This window comes from Agelaius phoeniceus, chromosome 1 (genome assembly GCF_051311805.1).
Source record: "Agelaius phoeniceus isolate bAgePho1 chromosome 1, bAgePho1.hap1, whole genome shotgun sequence".
Classification (NCBI taxonomy): domain Eukaryota; kingdom Metazoa; phylum Chordata; class Aves; order Passeriformes; family Icteridae; genus Agelaius; species Agelaius phoeniceus.
The window spans coordinates 152939383-152958051 of NC_135265.1; the positions used below are offsets into that span (position 1 = coordinate 152939383).

Sequence of the window (18669 nt, forward strand, 5' to 3'; positions counted from 1 at the left end):
TCTTTCTTTCTTCCACTTTCTTTTTTTTTTTTTTTCCTTGTTTTATTTTTTTCCTTTTCGTTTTGATTTTCGCTTTTCAGTTCCTTTTTTTATTTCCCTCTTCCATTTCCCTGCACTCACCAGCCCGTGTTTGTTTTCTCTCCCCATGTCCCTGCCCACCTCCCTGACATCCCCCAGCTCTCCCCGACCTCATTCTGTGGGCCATGAGTAGAGCAGGGCTCCTGCAACACCCCTGGAGCTGATGGGCTGGATCCTGAAAAGCACTTTTTTGACATGCCTAGATTTAAGATTTAAGCATGTGACCAGCCCATGGAAGACAAAGGGACTTTGCATTTGTTGCAAGCCATGTTTAATTTGTTTAATGCTCCATTCTTGGAGTTCCAGACTTAAATCTGCACTGATTCCCAGTAATTCTGGTGGTAGACAGGGACTCCAAAATCCAGCTTTGTCAACCACTTGAGCACCTGCTTGAGTGTTTTCCTCCAGAGACTGCAGAGCACTGAGTGTGGTTTACATGAGTTGGTGAATCACTTCTAAGTGGGTTTTTTCTCCTCTTATGAAATGCTGAAGTTAAGTTTAATACCTCGTAGGCCTGTAGGTCTGATTTGATAAGTGTTGACTGCCTCTTTTGGACCCCTGAAAGCACTTGGAATTAATTCTCAAAATCTTTAAGCGTTTCATAGCTCTGAGTTACAAAAGTCAAAGGCTGTTAAATCTCTTCTTAGATGCCACTGGAGTTAGCTTAAAAAAAAAAAGAAAAGAAAAAAAATCATTCTAGAGCTTTGTTCTGCTGGAGAAATTGCTATTTATGTGGTTGGCTTTTTTCACAAAGGTTGAGGTTGGAGGAAGAGTCATGAGGGAAGGTTTGTCTTTCTTCCTTCCCTTTTGGAAATTTCATTATCTGTATCACATCCAAGTGATGCTACACTTTGGTTTTGATGTCTGAATTAGTACATACAAAACGTGTGAGGGAAACAGTCTCAGATCATTTGCAGTTTGAAAATTCCTACCTTTAATTAATATAAACTAAAAGAGGCAGCCAGATCTCAAAATGTAGAAAGATAAAAGAAAAGCAACTCAAGAGCACCTGGAAGGTGTCCCTGCTCATGGCAGGGGGTTGGAATGAGATGTTCTTTAAGGCCTCTTCTAACCCAAACCGTTTTATGGTTCTGTGGTTTTCTCAGTGAAACGAAGAACTGAACAAAATTTGATTTATTTTTCACTGCTAAGGTCGTTTACTCACCTTTTGCAGCAGTGCCCAGCTGAGATGGTGAGATGGAATCAGTCCAGACATGTGTACCACAAGTCTGGAATGAGCAGCTTGCTGCTTCTTGGATTCCTGTAACTGCAGAGCAATGTTAAACCAGCAGTAGATTTACTATTAATAAATTAGACTCTTAAATAGGAGAGGCTTTCTGTTCATAGTAAATTAATTTTAAAAGTTAAACAGTCTCAAGTCCCTCTCCAATAGTGTCTGACTTTGGTCTGTGATAAATCACAAATTCTGACTCATCTCCAAATCAGGAGAAAAAAGGGATGTGAAAGCCAGATCTCCTATTCATCCTGCTTCTCTAATTTAAGTGGATTGACAGAAATTGGAGGGCTCTTGTAAGAGGACTTTTTTCTGTTTTGTTTCCCAGCAGATTGGGTACCTCAGATGACAGTGTCCAGTATCAATTTTGTTATTTGTCCTCAAGTGTCCTGTGCTCTTATCCTTGCAAAGGGAACACTGAGGAGTACACAAATAGGTTCACCCATTTCCCCTCGTGATCCACTTCATCCTGCAGCTGAACTGTTCCTGGTTTTCCTCCTCCAAATTTCTTGTAAATGAAGTTGCCAAAAAGGCAAAACTCTGATTTAATGGCATTCTTCATGCCATTGCCACCCTTCTGCTGGGCTCCCACCTCCCAGACCTTGCAGCAGCTTTGCCATTCAGTTTTGGAGTCTTGGAATGTGGATTAAATGCCATGAGGATTCCTGGCTCCTCCCTGACCTGGAATGAGCCATAATTTTTTTAGTGCAGAGCACATCAAGGATGTTCCTGCCTTGTTCCTGCTGGGGTTGCTCATGCCCACCCCAGCTTCCTTCCCATAGATTCCAGAGGTTTATTTCTGGGATAGCATGGAGTGAGAAATAGGTCCTTTAGACTGTTTTTCTTGGATTTTAGAAATCTTTGTGGTGAGATCTGTGGTTGGAGAAGGGGATGTGCAAAGGAGGGAAAACAGAGGGAACTGATGGGAGAGAAAAGTGACAGAAGTGGAAAAATAAGTACTGGAAAATGTGTGATTTCTTGACCTGGGGAATGATAAATGGAAATCTTTGGATGTCTGTGATTGTTAAGGGTTAGCTGGACTTGACAGGTGTGGGTTAAATAAATCTCTTCTTTTAGGCTGTGCTGAAGAAGATCTTGGGCAGGTTTTGCCATTGGAAGACCTATGTTCCCACATTTCCTCCCATTTATTGCTGCTTGCAGGGCACCCTCAGCCAGTGAAATGTTGCCTTGTACCTAATTTGTCTTTGCTACCCGTGAAAATTATTTTATCTGAGATGGAAAGCGTGTCTCAGGGGCTTGGCTTTTCTTGGTGCTGGCTGTGAACGAGGGAATCCACTGCAGACAGCAGGGAGTGCTGGGGGATGGATGGATGGATGGATGGATGGATGGATGGATGGATGGATGGATGGACGGACGGATGGACGGATGGAAGTTGATGTCTCATCCCTGAAAGTCTCCAAGGCCAGGTTGGACAGAGCTCTGAGCAACCTGTTCTAGTGGAAGGTGTCCCTGCCCATGGCAGGGGTTTGAAACTTAATGATCTTTAAGGTCCCTTCCAACCCAAACCATTCCATTATTTTATGAACCCTTGCCAAGCAGCTCATTGGAAATGTGAACTCTCAGGCTCTGACCAGTGGGAAGGGACTGGCCCAAGACTAAAACCCTGGCACAGTGTATTTTTTCCAGGCATCTCACCCAAGAGCCAATGTCAGGGGTTCCTTGTGACCCTTATCATCATCATTCCTTCTGAATCCTCAGGATTCATGTGTCAAATCTCCCATCTAAGGGTTTTGCCCTTTTTCTTGGCTCAATATCCTTTTAGGGAGTTTTGGATGTCAAAATTTCTGCCTGTATTGTAATTCCAGGATTAATGTGAGTCAGTGCTTCCATGCATGGCTGGTCTAGGAGGGAGACTGTTCCTCAGGAGAGTGTTGTCCTCATGGTTCAAGGAATTTGAAATCCTATCCTTACCAGGGGATAACACCTGGATCCTGCAAGTCCTTCTTGGACTCTCAGACAACACCTTACCTTAATTAAAGCTGAATAATGAAGCAGTCTGGTCACAGCTGCCTCATCACCTGCCTGTTTCATGTGTTGTAAAATCATCACAGAATGGTTTGGGTTGGGAGGGATCCTAAAGTTCATCTCATTCCAGACCCCCACTATGAACCCTTTCCACCAGACCAGGCTGCTCAGGGCAGTTTAGAGGGATTCGATTTCCTGTTCCCCTAATTTTATTATTTATATTGTGGCTACTGGGAATCATCTTTCAGGGGAGAATAGAAATCACAGCAGGTGTTTCTTTTTTGCCTGTGATGGGGAGAGCAAGCAGAGTTTCCCCTCTTTTGTGGTTACAGGTTTTCTATCTTGGTTATATGGGCATTGAGTTACAGGGATTTGCTCTGAAAGTGCCCCTGAAATTGGAACAACACTCTTGCTTTTGGGAGGAACAGTTTTTAAATGTTTAAAAAGTGTTTAAAACCAGGTTGGATGGAGCTGTGAGCAGCCTGGTCTACTGAAAAGTGTCCCTGCTCATGGCAGTGGGGTGGAGTTAGATGATTTTTAAGGTCCCTTCCAGCCCAAACCATTCCATGATTCTGTAATTCTGTGAATACAGGTCAGAGGAGCAGAGAAGCATGAGAGAATAAATAAAGCACATACCTGTACTGTGATTTTCCTGCAGCAGAACTGCTGGTGTGTAAGGAGCCATCCATTATTTGTTGAGTCCAGTAACTAATTCCCTTTTCAGAGCTCCTCTCCAAGAGCTGCTTTTGAATTATAAAGTGATTTTTTTACCTTCTGCTGCTGCTTTAAGTTGCTGCTGCTCTGTCAGGGTTGAGTAATGAAAATAATTGATCACTTTGCCCTTTCTAATGGCCCTTTACATCTTTATTGGCATGTCCTGTGTGTCCCCCTGCACTTGCCTTTTCTCAGGGTGCAGGACTCTTCATCTTTCTTCATGTAGATCTTTATCTCCAAAGCCATTCTTTTGCTCTTTCCATTGCTTTCCTCTAAGTGCAATCCATTTATTCTGCTTCTTTTGCAAAGACAAAGACTCTCCACGCTTCCAGCTACGAAAAGGACAAAGCCACAGATAGATTTTGTCATTTTGGCCAAATCTTTGCTGCCAGGGCAGGGCCTGGTGTGTGCTTCCATAAGGCTGAGTGTTTCCCCTGGTAGATCCCACATTTTAGAGCACATTAGGAGTGGTTGAGGGAGCTGGGATGGTTTATCCTGGAGAAAAGGAAGATTGGGAGGACCTTATCACTCCTTGGAGGGAGGTTAGAGCCAAGTTGGGGTTAGTCTCTTCTCCTATCAAGTGACAGAATTAAAGGAAATGGCCTCAAGTTGCACCAGGGGAGGTTCAGTTGGATATTGGGGAAAATTTCTTCACTGAAAGGATGATCAAGCATTGTCACAAGCTGTCCAGGAGATGCTGGAGTCCCCATCCCAGAAGGATTTAAAAGCTGTGTAAATGTGGCACTTGGGGACATGGTTTAATGCTGGCTTTTGCAGTGCTGGGAAAAGATTTGGACTTGATCTTAGAGGTCTTTTCCAACCTCAGATGGGATGCTGCTGTCACTTGTCCTGAGGGCTGTCATAAATGGGATAAATAAGAGGATCTGCCAGCTAATTCCTTTGTCCCAAGCAATAAAAGTAATGGATTTATTGATCATGGCTAATCCATGAAAAGCCATTAGGTGGTCACAATGTCTTTGTATAACAATTGATCATTTCATATCACATCTCATGATAAGCACTCTAATGTGATATTTCTTAAATCCTATAAATAATTCTGGGTTCTTCTAAGGGTTCACTGTGCCTCCTGAAAAAAGGGACAGGTGGGAAGGTGGTTGAAGTATGAGTCCTGCTATGAATTCACCTCACAGCAATTAGAATTAAGGGCAGTCTCACAGAAAACCTACTTGTCTTCCCCATGAGTTTTCACCTGAAGTTTCAGCCTGTACCAGATTTCTTTAATGGAGCTTTTAATTTGGAGTTTAATATTTTCAAAAATCTAAGCAGAGTCCTGCAAGTGAAATTAGAGTGAGATCCATTTCCTGTGACCTGTTGCCACCTGCTGCCTGAGAATAAAGATGATGCATTTAAGTAGCAAGCAGAATTTCCATCAATTTTGTAAGGGATGAATGCTGCTGAGAAGGCACCAGGAAGGTAAATCACAAAGAGAGCAGAACTCTGAGCTGATGTAAGTCATCACAGCTTGGGAAAATCCTGATTTGATCCAGCTGAATATGTGGCTATCAGCTGAGCTGGAAGGGCAGATGTTGTTTTCATCATCTGGTTGGAAGGGCGGAGCAAATTGACTCAAACAATTAATTCTTAAAGCAGGTTTTGATACCAGTGGGTTCAAATCTGACCATTTGCTGAAGAGAAACATTAATTTACATATAATCCACCTTCTCAGCAGCATCCCTTGCAACCCCAGATCCACATCTAAGTCTTGGATCCAGATCATTGTTATTATGAGCCTGCAGTTCTTTTCAGGAGTGGAAAACCCACCCAGATTCAGTTATTTGGTTCAGACCTGGCTCACATCCATTGCCAGGTTGCACATTGGTGGCAGTAGCATCCACAGAATGGGGGTACCAGGAGTGTTCTGGAACTCCAGATAATTCCAGGGAGCAGAGTTGTCTCTTACAAACCTTTCCCAGCAGCTTTTATTGAATTTTATGGTTTCCCCTTGCTGCTGGAATTATTTCATCTATTCAGCCATGTTGTGTTGGCTGACACTTTCATGGAAGACACATTTAGAAAGGTTCTTTTTCAACCAAATCTTAACTTTCCATTCAGCATTTCTGCCTCTCTGATTTTTTTCTTTTATGCACTTGCTGCTTAGCCAGATTTATGAAGGCACTACCACAAATGACAGCAAAGAGAGATTTCAGTGTAATGAGGCAGATTTTAGAGAATTGAAATAAGTTATTTCTCTTTAGGAGTTGTTTGGTTGCAGGCTGGTTTTTTGTGTATTTTTTAATAATACTTCAAAATCATAGTTTGTCTTGGGCATTAAAGAACAGCATTTGCCATCCAAGATAAAATTACAAGGTATCAGATTATGTCATGGCATTTACCTTACAAAGAGGTCTCATAATGCTTGTTCTAATTAAAAAGAAAAATAATTCCATTTCCCTGCTCCTTTAGGTCAATTAAATTCCTTAATAATACCAAGAAGGAACAGATCCAAGTGTGGACAGGCTGTAGGAATATTTGCAGAGTCTAATCCTGACTATAAAATAAACTGTCACTTCAGTGTGTGGTCATTGCAGAACTGATGTTAACAATACTTCAAAAACCCTTAATGAAGCCAGGGCGTTCTATCCTGATGTCCAAACCTGTATCCAAGCTCCAGCTTTGTTCAGGTAAAACTCTCACTGAGGTCTGTGAGCTAACCAGCAAGTAAACATTAAACCCTTGATCATAGATCAGGAAATGGTGAGCAAGTCCCATGTAAGTACTGCTGAACGTGTTTCATGGTATCTGTCCTGTAATTTCTTGTCTTGCCTGTATTTGTTTGTATTTGGAGGTTTTCTTGTAGCTCCTCTTATTATTCGAGTCCTTCTCTGGTTTGTTAGGTAAAAGCCCACAGGGACATTCTCCTCATATTCTTGGTGCCAAATAGATGGGATGAGTGACAGCTTAAAATCTCCCTAGTCAGCTGTTAAAATTGTTTGGGATTTTTTTTTTTTTTGTTGGAGAGATGGATGCCTGAAGAGTCCTTGGGAAAAGAGCTGCTTTCCCATTTGCAGGGCCATCATTCACAGCTAAAGTGGAGTTTCCTGGGGCAGCATCACAGAAAACTTGTTTTGTCCAGTTTTCTGTCTTGTGAATGGAGATGTGGCTTGAATCTCCAGTTAATGTCCATGCAGGAATAAACTTACAAGAATGGTCAAACATGGAACAAAAAAGTTGGTTTTTTTTGGTTTTTTTTTTTCCCAAAAGCATCAGCTGTGGAGATCTCACAAGAAAGCTGAAAATTTTCTGACCATGGGGAAATGAAAGGTTTTAGGTCAGGTCAGGTTTTAATCCCCGGTGTCATGGGGACCATCATCTGCAGATTAAAAGGAGAAATGCAGATATTTCAGTCTGCACATCAGCTCTCTGCCTGTCCGTTTTGAGTCACTCGAAAGCGTGACACGTCCCAGTGTTGGTGTCTTCCATGTGCTGTGGAAGTCCAAGTGTCTGTGACCCGAGTAGCGACAGCCATCGTGACAGACCAGTCTCTGCTGCAACTGTTCCCCTTCCCCTTGGCAACCTGCAGTGATTGTATTTTGTCTCCTTCCCTTGGGAAAAGCCGTGGTGGTGGATTAGGGGCAGAGCGGGAAGGGCGTGGAAAGGGGAGGGAGGGATCCGCATCCTTCCTCCCCACCTCCAGTTTTATGCATGACTGCACCGTTGGGAAGTTGTCCCCTCTGTTTGGGTGGCATGAGTGTGCAGAGCCTCCTCCTGCTTCCCTGGGAGAGGGGCTCAGGAAAGCTCTCCCTCATGGAGATGCTGGCTGGAGAAACCCTCTGCATCCCAGTGGGATCGGAGGCTGAATTAGAACCCCCACCTGGGAGTGGGTGAGGTGGAGCTGAGTTCCCTTTTCCTCTCCCTTGACAGGGCATCCCTCTGGAGCTCCTGCGTGGTGCTGCCCCTGCTGGCTCTCACCTGGATGTCTGCAGTCCTGGCCATCACCGACCGGCGCTCGGCGCTTTTCCAGATCCTTTTCGCCGTCTTCGACTCCTTGGAGGGATTCGTCATCGTCATGGTCCACTGCATCCTCAGGCGGGAGGTGAGAGGGAGGAGTCATTATCTGTTACATAATTAATGTTTTTTCCCATAAAAACCACATGGAAAAGTGCCCAACCATCTGGTAACTTCTCTAACCCTACAAATTTCGCTTTGGGGGAGATCGTGACCACAAAAATGGCCGTGACATTTTCAGTCAGAGGGAAGGAGGAATGAATCAGGGTGGAGTTTGGTGAGATGGGATAACATGTCAGGCTTTGCTTGTTTACCAGCAAAATTCTCATTTCCAGAATGTTCACACCCCTCCTCCAAAAGATGCCACATTAAAGAAGTGATTTGTGTGATTTCAGGAGAGGCGAGATGCACTGAGGTTTGCAGGATGAAATCTGTGCTGGCATTAACACCCTGATATTCCAGCTAGGAAGTGCAGCCAGCAATAATCAGGCAAGGAAATTGAGGAAATTCTCTTCAGCCTCCCTGTGGAGATTTAAAATGGTGAATTATATCAGGGAAGAAAAGAACAAATCTTTTATGTTTCTTTTATTCTTTTCATCCTACAGAGTGGAGAGACTATTAATAACAGAGACAGGAAGGGGCTTTTTTTTCAATATTAATTTTATCTTCTTACAGTTCCTTTAAATTCAGTAAAACAGATTAATTTCTTATGTCAGGCCAATGAAATCAATGGAATTACACCACTGGCTTGGCTGAGACTCCTTCCACTAATTGCATTATGAATATGAGTCTGCATTCACAGTCCATTGCAGTCACCAGGATTTTTTTTTTCAATTATTTCAGTGAGTTTGGGATCAGATTTATATTACAGGATCCTGATCAGACTTTGTAGACACCAATACAATGATTAATGCGGGAGCATTCATTTAAAACATATTGCAAGCTGCAAAATAAAGGACATTTTTATTCCTGACTGCATAAATCAAGCAAATGGAAGTGACCTAGGCAGTGACCCGGGGTTGCTGGAAAAACTCTGAGTTGCTCTTCAGTGTGTGAAATCTGTAATACACAAACCTTGTGAAAGAAATGCCTGGGTGCTGCTAAAGCAGGGTCCATGTCCTTTTGATCTAACAAGGGCTGTTTTTATTTTGGATTTCAGCAGAATTTAAGGTGGTTTGGTCAGTCTGACTCTGACCTTTGCCAATCTGTTCCTGCAGGTCCAGGATGCTGTGAAGTGCCGGGTTGTGGATCGTCAGGAGGAAGGGAATGGAGACTCAGGGGGGTCATTCCAGAACGGACACGCTCAGCTCATGGTAGGGAAATCTCCTACTTCCCCTTTAGTAGGGGTTTTTTGGAGATTTTTAACTCATAACTGATAATCAGAGGACTCTGTCCATCCCAGATCCTGAATTCACCATTCTCATTTCCTTTAAACTTTTGCTTCAGCAAACAGAGCCCTTAAAATGGACTTTTTCACACAAATCTGGGGCATTGCATTTTAATTTTAAGGTTCTCAAGCTCACACACCAGGTTTTTCAGACATCTTGGTGAGATCCTTTCTTTCCCAGAAAAATAAAGAACCAAAATACACCTCCCATGTCTTCCAGACCTTTTAATCCCCATCAAGCTGCCTTGTCCTGGCTGGAGCTAGGAAGTTGTAGTTTAATACTGTTTTAATTACAGTCTGTTGGGTTACTGTCATAAAAAATGCTGTCTCAGAGGGATTTTTTTCTCTCAAAAGCACACTTTGCTTCACTGGGAATAGTTTAATCTCTGTAAATTGTGGTCCTGTTGTGTAAGTCCTTTGCAAACAGTAAAGGAGTAGGCTGTGGGCCTTTGCCCTGCATCTGATCCACTGTTACGATGTAGTTGATGCAAGAAACATTTAATTTTGGAGATTAAGATATAGATATCAGGAGAATCAGATTATTTGAGCAACTTCCAAGAGCTCCCGGTTAATATTAGAGCTACAGCACAACCCAGTGATGTTTTTTTCCAGCAGTTTCTGCCTGGGTACGAGGCCTCATTTCAAACAGCACAATCTTGGAGTCAAGACATCAGCAGAGCTTTAATTCCACCACACCTTGTGGTGTTTGCTAAAAAACAGGTGCCTCATTTCTCATTTAAATGCAGAGTCTTCTTATTTTCAGACATGTTCTCGCTCTGCCTAATTGTGGGTAATTAGAGAGCCCCTTGCATGCCTGGTGCTTTGGCTTGTTCAATAACAGACACCACAATCAAACCCAGTCTCTTCCATAAATTAACACCCAGAGCTTTCTTATTCTCCCTCTCTAAATCACGTGCCTTCAAATTATTTACATAACCCCCTCCAGATTCTCAGCAACCTGAAAAAAAAGGTGGATCCTGTGATTGTCAGTCTGCTGTCGCCATCCCAAGTTTCAGGGCTTTGCATCCCTGTACAACTCCACATTTCCATCCCTTATCAGCCACCTTGGGAAATTCTGTGTCAGCCATGAGTTTTTTAGCAATGTTGCATTTCCTCCTGCACTGCTGACGCAGCGCAGGGTGTGTGGAGGAGCAGGGAGCTTACAATCACTTTCCTCACATTCCAGCACAAAAAGCTGCAGAATCTGGCTGTGAGTGATGGCTCCTCGCTGGTATTTTTAGAGGGGTACAATGTTATTTTGTTGTAAAATCACCGAAGGAATCAAAAGCTTTTGCAGGATGACATTTTTGCTGTTACCTTTTCTGTTTATCTCCAAATCTGCCCAGCTAGTGAAAAGGAGCTTAGCTGAGTAGAACTGTTTTTTCCCCACAAAATCTTGTTGACTGGTATTAAATATAAACCTGTCTTTCATTTATTTATCAGCAGAACTACTGCAGGCTGTTCAGCTGCATTTTTTTCTGGAACTCCTATCATGAAAATGAGATTATATTTTCCTGTGTTGTCCCATTTGCCCATTTGAATGTTAGTTCGATCGTATTTGTCTTCTGTTCTTTTCAGATTTGTTTGATATCCCAAAGAATTTTCTGGGAAATTAATACCAGGAAGGCTGAGATAGCTAAAAAAACTCTTGGCTCTCAACCTGCTAATATTTAAGTGTTTATCCCAGGGGGATGGGGATTTTTCCCACCTTCTTCTCAGTATTCAAATGGATTTCATTTTGTCACATTAATACAATTATGTTAAATGTCTTTCTGAAACGATACCAGGAATAATCAGTGAACTCTTCTACCTTTTGCCAGTCTGCAGCTTCCCCGTTACTCCATGAAAGCTCACGGCCTGCTGTGACTCAGTTTATCCAGTTCTTTGAAATGTTATCTGCTCAAAGCTTCAGAAAAAGGATTAAGTCCTCCTGGGAGAAGAAAGGAGTTCCCTTTGGCTGCACACACCACTTGAAAAAGTTATTCAACCTTTGTGCCTGTGGGAGCCATTGATTTTATGTGTTAAGAGTTTCAGAAGCAGAGACTTGTTCCCACTTCTTGTGGTTTGGTGACAGATCACAAAAAAGCCCAGTGGGGGTTGAGCAATCCCAGCAGGCTCCCCAGATCTCTTTAATAAAGGGTGGGGAATCCACTTAAATTTATGTGTAGAGTGATACATCCAAAACAGTTTGGGCCAGAAACCTGTTCCCTGTTTTTTAAGGGGTGTGCATAAATGTGTTCCAGCGAGATATTTTAATCTGCAGCCCAGGAATGAGTGAATGGATGAGCAGATGAACAGTTGAAAAGCAATGTTCCAGCTTTATCAGTGATAAAATTCAAAAGCCAACGGGTGGAAAAACATGGTGTGTTTTCCATGTTTGAAAATCCACCCAAACTTCTCCCCTCCACTCTCCCAGCAAAGGCTGTGCCCACCTCACTAATAAAGTGGGGATTTTGCATTTCCAAGTCTTCCTGTCCCTCACTACCCCCTTTTGACCCCTTCCTCTCTGTTCTCTGTCTTTCAGACCGATTTCGAGAAGGACGTGGACATGGCTTGTAGATCAGGTGAGCACATCACAGGTGAGAATCAGCAAGTGACCTGGTTTGGGGATTGAACTAGGCCATTTTTTTTCCTTCCCTTTCTGTTTCTTTTGTGTGTGTCTTGGTGCCTTGCATGTCCTCACGTGGGTTGCCCTTCCTTTCAACCCCAGCCAAAAGAAAGCAACACCCTGAATTTTCCCTTTGCTTTTCCTATTTTCCTGTAGCTCTTTTGGTCTTTTAACTGAGATCAAGCCTCGCCCCTGAGGAGTTGTTTTTTGCCATGTAACACAGTGGCAGAGAAGAGCATCAAGGAAGAAGAGATGGGATCCATCTCTTCATACTCTGATCCTTCTTTGTTCCAGCAACCTCTGCTGGGGTCATGCCAACCTCAGGCAGCTCTGTGCTCATGAAGGGTGTCTTTGTAGAAAGTCTGGAATCTGGAGAGCCTTCCCACTACTCCACCTGGCTCCAGGCTCTTCTGTGCACCTGGAAGTGGTTGGATCTCTCCTCCTCTGCCTGCTCCTTTCTGCTGTGTGTTCATCACACAGGTTGCTCTGGATCCTGAGGATGTGCATGAGTTGACAGCCCCTTTTCCCAATAATCCCAGGGGTGCCTGTGCTGCCTGGATTCTCCCTGGCTGCCTGTTCCTCTCTGCAGGTTTCATCCTCTCCTGGTCCTGGTATGCCTGACCTTTGGCTGAGGTTATTTTTCTTACCCTTTATAGATACTGAGGCTTTCATTTGCCCTCACAGACTTCTCCCCTCTGCCAAGCAAGAGAAATACCAGCTTGCTTGGGAATTGCATAATTCATATCTCCCAAACCAGGATCTTCCAAAGCCAGGGACAGCACACTCTGTGTTCAGTTACCACTATGGCAAAGCTTCTCTCTCTATTTTTTTATTAATCTTTCTTTCCTGCCTTCCTTCTTTCCTTTTTTCTTGTGTTCTTTCCTTCTCTCTTTCTCTCCTTCTTTCCCTGCACTGCCTTTTTTCTTTCTCCCCTCCTCTCTCCCTTTCTATAAACATCTACCTGTCCTTTTCATTTATCTTTTTCTTTATCTCATCTATCATTTATTTATCTGCTTCTAATGTATTTATCTATAATTCATCTCTTTCATTCTGTCTCACAATCACTTATTTATCTCTGTCCTCAGCTGTCGGTCTTGCTGCACCTGTTATTTATGTATTTCTATCTGTCAACATTTGTCCCTGTCACTGTGTTTCTGTGCATTGTCTATCACTGTCACTATCATTTATCTGTCTAATATCTATCTATATCTTATTTATCTTTTCCTGTCCATCTCTCTGCCTCACTCCCTCTCCCTGTGCTTATCACAGTCACAGTATATTTATCTCACTTACCCCTGTGATATCTTATTTCACGGTCTCTTTTGTCCATTTATCTCTTTTCAGGGTCTCTCCATTTTTTTTTTCCCTTTCCGTTTTTCTGTCTCACACTCTCTAATTTAATTTCTAGCTGTCAGCCTCTTCTCATTTGTCTCCCTCCTTCTCTTTTGACACCAAATATCTCAGTCCCAAGAAGTCATGTATGAAAAATGTGTGTGTGGGGCCATGTCTGAATTGAGGGGATGATCAGATCAGGCAGAGTCAGCTGTAAACCCCAGCAGACACAGATTCCTCCTCTAGAGGAGCCTTTCTGGATCTGCCACCACACCTCTTCATCCCAAATTGAGTTTCCCAGAGGAAGGGAAGGAGCTGGTTTGTTTCACGTGATTTCATGGCAGGAGCCCCTGGATCAGCAGCTTGCCAACAGCCTAAGCTTCCCCTCCTTTGCCAGCAGCCAACTCTAGAATTTGTATTTGTCTGCCTGGAGATTCTCCTCCTCTCGTAAAGTGCCATTAGATTGTGCCAAGATAAGTAGTTAATAATAAACCTCATTTCAGAGACCTTTTGGAGTGGTGCATCATCCCATGCACTCTGCTTATTGAATAATAAAATCCAGGAACCTGTCCAATGGTTTCTGGCCATCATTTCTCCTGGAGGCACCATCTCCCCTCTTGTGATGGATTGGAGATGTGGCTGAGACCACTCAGAACCCTCACACATTGATCCCCTGGTAGGATTTGCTCCAGGGCTCGGTGTTGAAGGCTCACTCTGCTCCTTGCTTGGAGATTGCCAAGTGGAAACCTCTCCAAACCTATTTTCTGTAACTGATGTGAGCATGGAGAAGAGCCTGGATCAATAAACCTTGCTGGGACTCCCAAGGGAAGGGCTTGACTTGCTCTGATTTATCCCAGCAATGCCAAGATGTTCATGGCTACCAGAGTTTTCAGCTTTAAAAGCTCTTTACAAGCTCTTTTTATTCTCCTTGGTGCCCTGCTCATGCTGCCTTGCGTGCTCTGTAGTCTTGGGGGGGGGAGTTTGATCTTCCCTCACTCCCACTCAGAGCTGGTAGGAAAATCAGCGTGTCCTCAGTGCCATGGGATGCCCATCCCACCCCATCCCACATGGAGCAGCTGAATAATGTCAGCTCACCCCAAAAATCCTTCTCCCTGGTCCTAAAAAAGATCCATTTACCTATTTTTATTTCCTCCTTGTGGTGGTTGAAAGGGGAACATACATTTCTTTCTCTTTTGCTGTGCTGAAGTCCTGGGTAAGTAGCCCACAACACTTTGTCCCTGCCCCACAGTCTGATTTCCATGATTTTCTGATTTTCCACCCAGCAGAGACATCAAGGTTGACATCATTATTTTCCCAAGATCTTTGCTGCAGCCTGAAATCAACTGAACAATAGATTATTATGCCTGGAAAAGGGGCAAAATATTTTTTTTGCAGACAGTGTTGTGTGGGAATGAGTGTCCAAATGTCCTTTATGACATGTTCGCTTCCTCCTCCGTTTAAAGTGTTCCTCTCTTTTTAAGGAATATTCCCATCAGCACTTGCTTTCCTGAAGGGAAATTGAAAATTGCTAAATAATGAGCTCTCACAAAGGCTTACCATGATTACTGGGATGTAAGATTTTATGGAGAGCAGTTTTAAATTCTTAACAAAATATGGTGTGTTTCAAAATACCAATTTATTAACACTGGAACTGTTAAGGGAAAAGAGCAACCTGAAGTATTTCAGTGAGTTAATATAAAAAATTAAATTTGAAGGGAGCTGGAACTCAATGATCTTTTAAGTTCTCTTCCAGCCCAGACTATTTGATGATTTTATAGTTCTATGAATCATTAATAACGTTGTATTTCAGCCATTTCCTGAATCAAAATAATCTTTTTACATGAAAGTAACCTTTTATTTTAAAGAATTCTACTCCACAGGCTAATAATGTATAGATTTCTTATATACATGCATATAGTAGATGTACTAAATATCTAAAAATCTCTTTGGTTTTCAGGGTATTGTTATCAACATGTTGGCCTAGATGGGAGTTTTGGCCATGGCTGTGTTGGAAAACTCACATCACAGAGAACTCTCCCAAAATAACAAAATTGTTTTCCTCCCTAGCTTTAATTTTGCCTTCGGTATCCTGGATTTTAAAAAATAGAAATAACGTTAAACACCGTTGTGCCTCTTTGGGAGAGGTGCTGGCGGGGAGTGACTGTGGGAGGTGTCTTGATGTGTCAACAAAACCCCAGGTGAGGTGCTGAGGACACTTCTCTGTCTCCCCAGTGCTGAACAAAGACATCACCACGTGCAGAACCTCGACCATCACGGGGACCCTGAAGCGCCCGTCGCTGCCTGACGAGGAGAAACTGAAACTCAACCACCAGAAAGGCTCATCCAACTTCAACAGTCTTCCAGCCAACGTCTCCAAGATGCACCTTCAGGGCTCCCCACACTACCTGGGGGCCATCAACCTGAACGAGTTCAGCAACCACTCCCTCACCCTGAAGAAGGACAAGAACCAGCCGCCGAAATCCATCTACATCTGCGACGGGGACATCTTCAAGAAGTTGGACTCGGAGCTCTCGCGGGCGCAAGAGCAGACCATGGACACCAGCTACGTGATCCTGCCCACCAACACGTCCACCTTGAGGGCCAAACCCAAAGATGAGAGCAAATACAGCATCAACATCGACCAGATGCCTCAGACACGGCTCATCCACCTCAGCATGGCCACCGACCCCGGCTTCGTGGTCAAGAGTCCCCCGCGGGAGCCGGTGACCATGGCGTGCAGTGAGGTGCAGGGTTCCTCCATGATCCAGCAGCAGCAGCAGCTGGCTCCACAGAACATCTCCAACGAGTCACAGATTCCCAACAGCCTGTGTGACACGGGTGACTCAGGGAACTCGGGTGTGGTGTCCAAGAGCGAGACCGTCTCCACCCTCTCCATGAGCTCCTTGGAGGTGAGCGTGGAGATCGTGGTGTTGTTCTCAACCCAGGGTGGTGTTCTGCCCTCAATCCCGCCACTCCAGGGGGTTGGAAAGAAGAACTTCAGGGAAATTGTAGCCCAGGATGCAATGCCAGTGTCATATTACCCTGAGGGACCAGTGGCATGAGGTCATATTTTGGAATCTGATGTCACAGCTTCCAGAGCACATTCCATTTCTGGATCAACTATTTTTAGCCCTACAGGTGCTACAAAGTAAAAAAAAAAAAAAAAAAAGATAATTTATCAAAGCTATTCATTTTAATGCCAGGCACATGGCCTGCCTTATCTTTTGCCCTTTATATCCTCTGCCCTATCTGGCCTATTTCCCATTTTGATGGTTTCAGTCACGATGAGAAGACCCCAGTAATCCAGGCTGGAGTGGGCTTGGAGCAGCCTGGGATAATGGAAAGTGTTCATGCCCATGGCAGGAGGTTGGAAGTGGCTGATTTTAAGATCCCTTCCAACATAGATGATTCAATAACTCAAAATATTTGGCACTTCCCATCATGAAGAGCCAGAAAAACACATTAAAGGTGTAGAAAAAGGGAAAAGGAAAGGAGAAGGACTTTTCCTGTTTTATCCTCTTACTAACCTTCACCCATCTTTTTCTCTCCTGAATACCCAGAGGCGGAAATCCCGGTATGCAGAGTTAGATTTTGAGGTGAGTGCATCCCTTTCTAAATGTTGGTCCCAAATTTTTTGAGCCACCCTCTCCAATTATCTCACCTTGCCAGAGCACACGAAATCCACATTTAGCCTGCTTATACATGGAAAGGGAAATGCTTCTAGAAATTGCCCTGCCTCTCCTTCTGGGCAGCACTAGATAGAAGTGATGAAATGGAGACTGGTCGAATTAAAAAGAAAATGAGATTGCGGAACAGTTTCTAATGAAATTACCTAAATTCTGCATGTTTGGGTGAGCTCTGAACACATTTACAGAAGTGACAAACTGAGGAAAGGCTGGCCGTGGGGACAGGTATCAGTTAAAGAAGGGCAGCAAACCTTCTTTAGGACATTGACAGTCAAGCTCAAATTCCGCAGCATAAAAATTTGATTGTTGCAATTTTAAGGGTTTTTTTTTTAGGTCAAAAATTAGTATTTTCCACTTTCTCCCACCATCTTATCTTGAAAATAAAGGCAGTGCTGCAGTGGGTCCTCAGTAAATGCTGAAGTTATTTCAGGTACCTGCAGCGAGACAGAGCTGGGGTTAAATGATGTAACTCTGGGGGGAGAACGTGTTCCTGATGGGGTTTGCTGACCTGTGGCCCTTTGTGTTTCCTCCAGAAAATCATGCACACAAGGAAACGTCACCAAGACATGTTCCAGGACCTGAACAGAAAACTCCAGCACGCAGAGAAGGAGAAGGAGTCTCCAACAACGGACAGCAAGGTTAGTCAGACACTTCAGAAGCCCTCTGGTGCCAGCAGGAGCATGGGAACCAGCAGGAAATTGGTTTTCAACCATGCATGTTGCAAAAAATACACATGCACCACACAGCAGCCCAGGAGGAGGATGTCTGTCCCCATGTCTGTCCATGTTCTTGTCTTCCCTGTGTCTGTCCTTGGCATTCCCTTCCAGGTCATCCCTTTGTGCCCTATTCATCCACTCCTAGGTAGGAAGTGGAAATTGAGATGACCATGAGGAAATCTGGGTGGAAAGGAGAGGGCAGAAAGAGGGGAAGCATCTCCCCTCCCTTGTGGGGCTGAGGCAGAGGCCAAGGTGGCAGTGATGGGATATTTAGGATGGCCACAGCAGTGGGATTTAAGATGTGATGTTGGGAGCACATTTTGGAGAATGGAGACTATTAAATGTAGGTTATTTGTGACAGCTGATCACCTGTGATATGAGCATGTAGAAATGAGCAGGTCCAGACAAGGCCATGACGGTTCTCCAAGGGCTGGAGCAGCTCTCCTATGAGGAAAAGCTGAGAAAATTTGGATTGTTCCGCCTGGAGAAGACTTCTAGATGAGCTTATTGTGGCCTTTCAGTCCCTACAGGAGCTGTAGAGGGACTTTGACAAGGTCATAGAGTGACAAGAGTGTGGCAGCCACCAAGGGGCAAAGGCTTTAACCTGAAAGAGAGTAGGGTTAGATTGAAAAGTGGGAAGAAATTCTTTCCTCTGGGGGTTCTGAGGTCCTGGCACAGGTTTCCCAGAGAAGCTGTGGCTGCCCCATCCCTGGAAGTGTCCAAGGCCAGGTTAGACAGGGCTTGGAGCAACCTGGGAAAGTGGAAGATGTCTCTGCTCATGGCAGGGGGTTGGAATGAGATGATTTTATAGTCTTTTCTAGCCCAAACCATTCTGTGGGTCCTGTGATATCCAGGAGCAAAGTTCCAGGGAAAAGGGGCCTCCTTTTAAGGAGACAGACTTAGGGAAGCACCTTTCAGCCTTTCATAGGGGCAGAGATCCGGGACTGGAAAAAATTATCAGC

The 18669-nt window shown here is 43.9% G+C and overlaps 1 protein-coding gene across 15 annotated transcripts in view; it reads left to right on the forward strand.

Moving 5' to 3' along the window:
- ADGRB1 (adhesion G protein-coupled receptor B1) overlaps positions 1-18669 on the forward strand; it is a 290231-nt gene that overhangs the window by 255971 nt on the left and 15591 nt on the right. For 11 of the 15 annotated variants that reach the window (XM_077189526.1, XM_077189545.1, XM_077189553.1 and 8 more), the window contains 6 exons: positions 7895-8066; positions 9196-9291; positions 11890-11944; positions 15538-16214; positions 16866-16901; positions 17525-17629. In XM_077189526.1, the coding sequence (XP_077045641.1) occupies positions 7895-8066; positions 9196-9291; positions 11890-11944; positions 15538-16214; positions 16866-16901; positions 17525-17629 (1141 nt within the window). The remainder of the gene's footprint in view (positions 1-7894; positions 8067-9195; positions 9292-11889; positions 11945-15537; positions 16215-16865; positions 16902-17524; positions 17630-18669) is intronic. The other 4 variants (XM_077189551.1, XM_077189591.1, XM_077189583.1 and 1 more) reach the window with 1 other exon arrangement.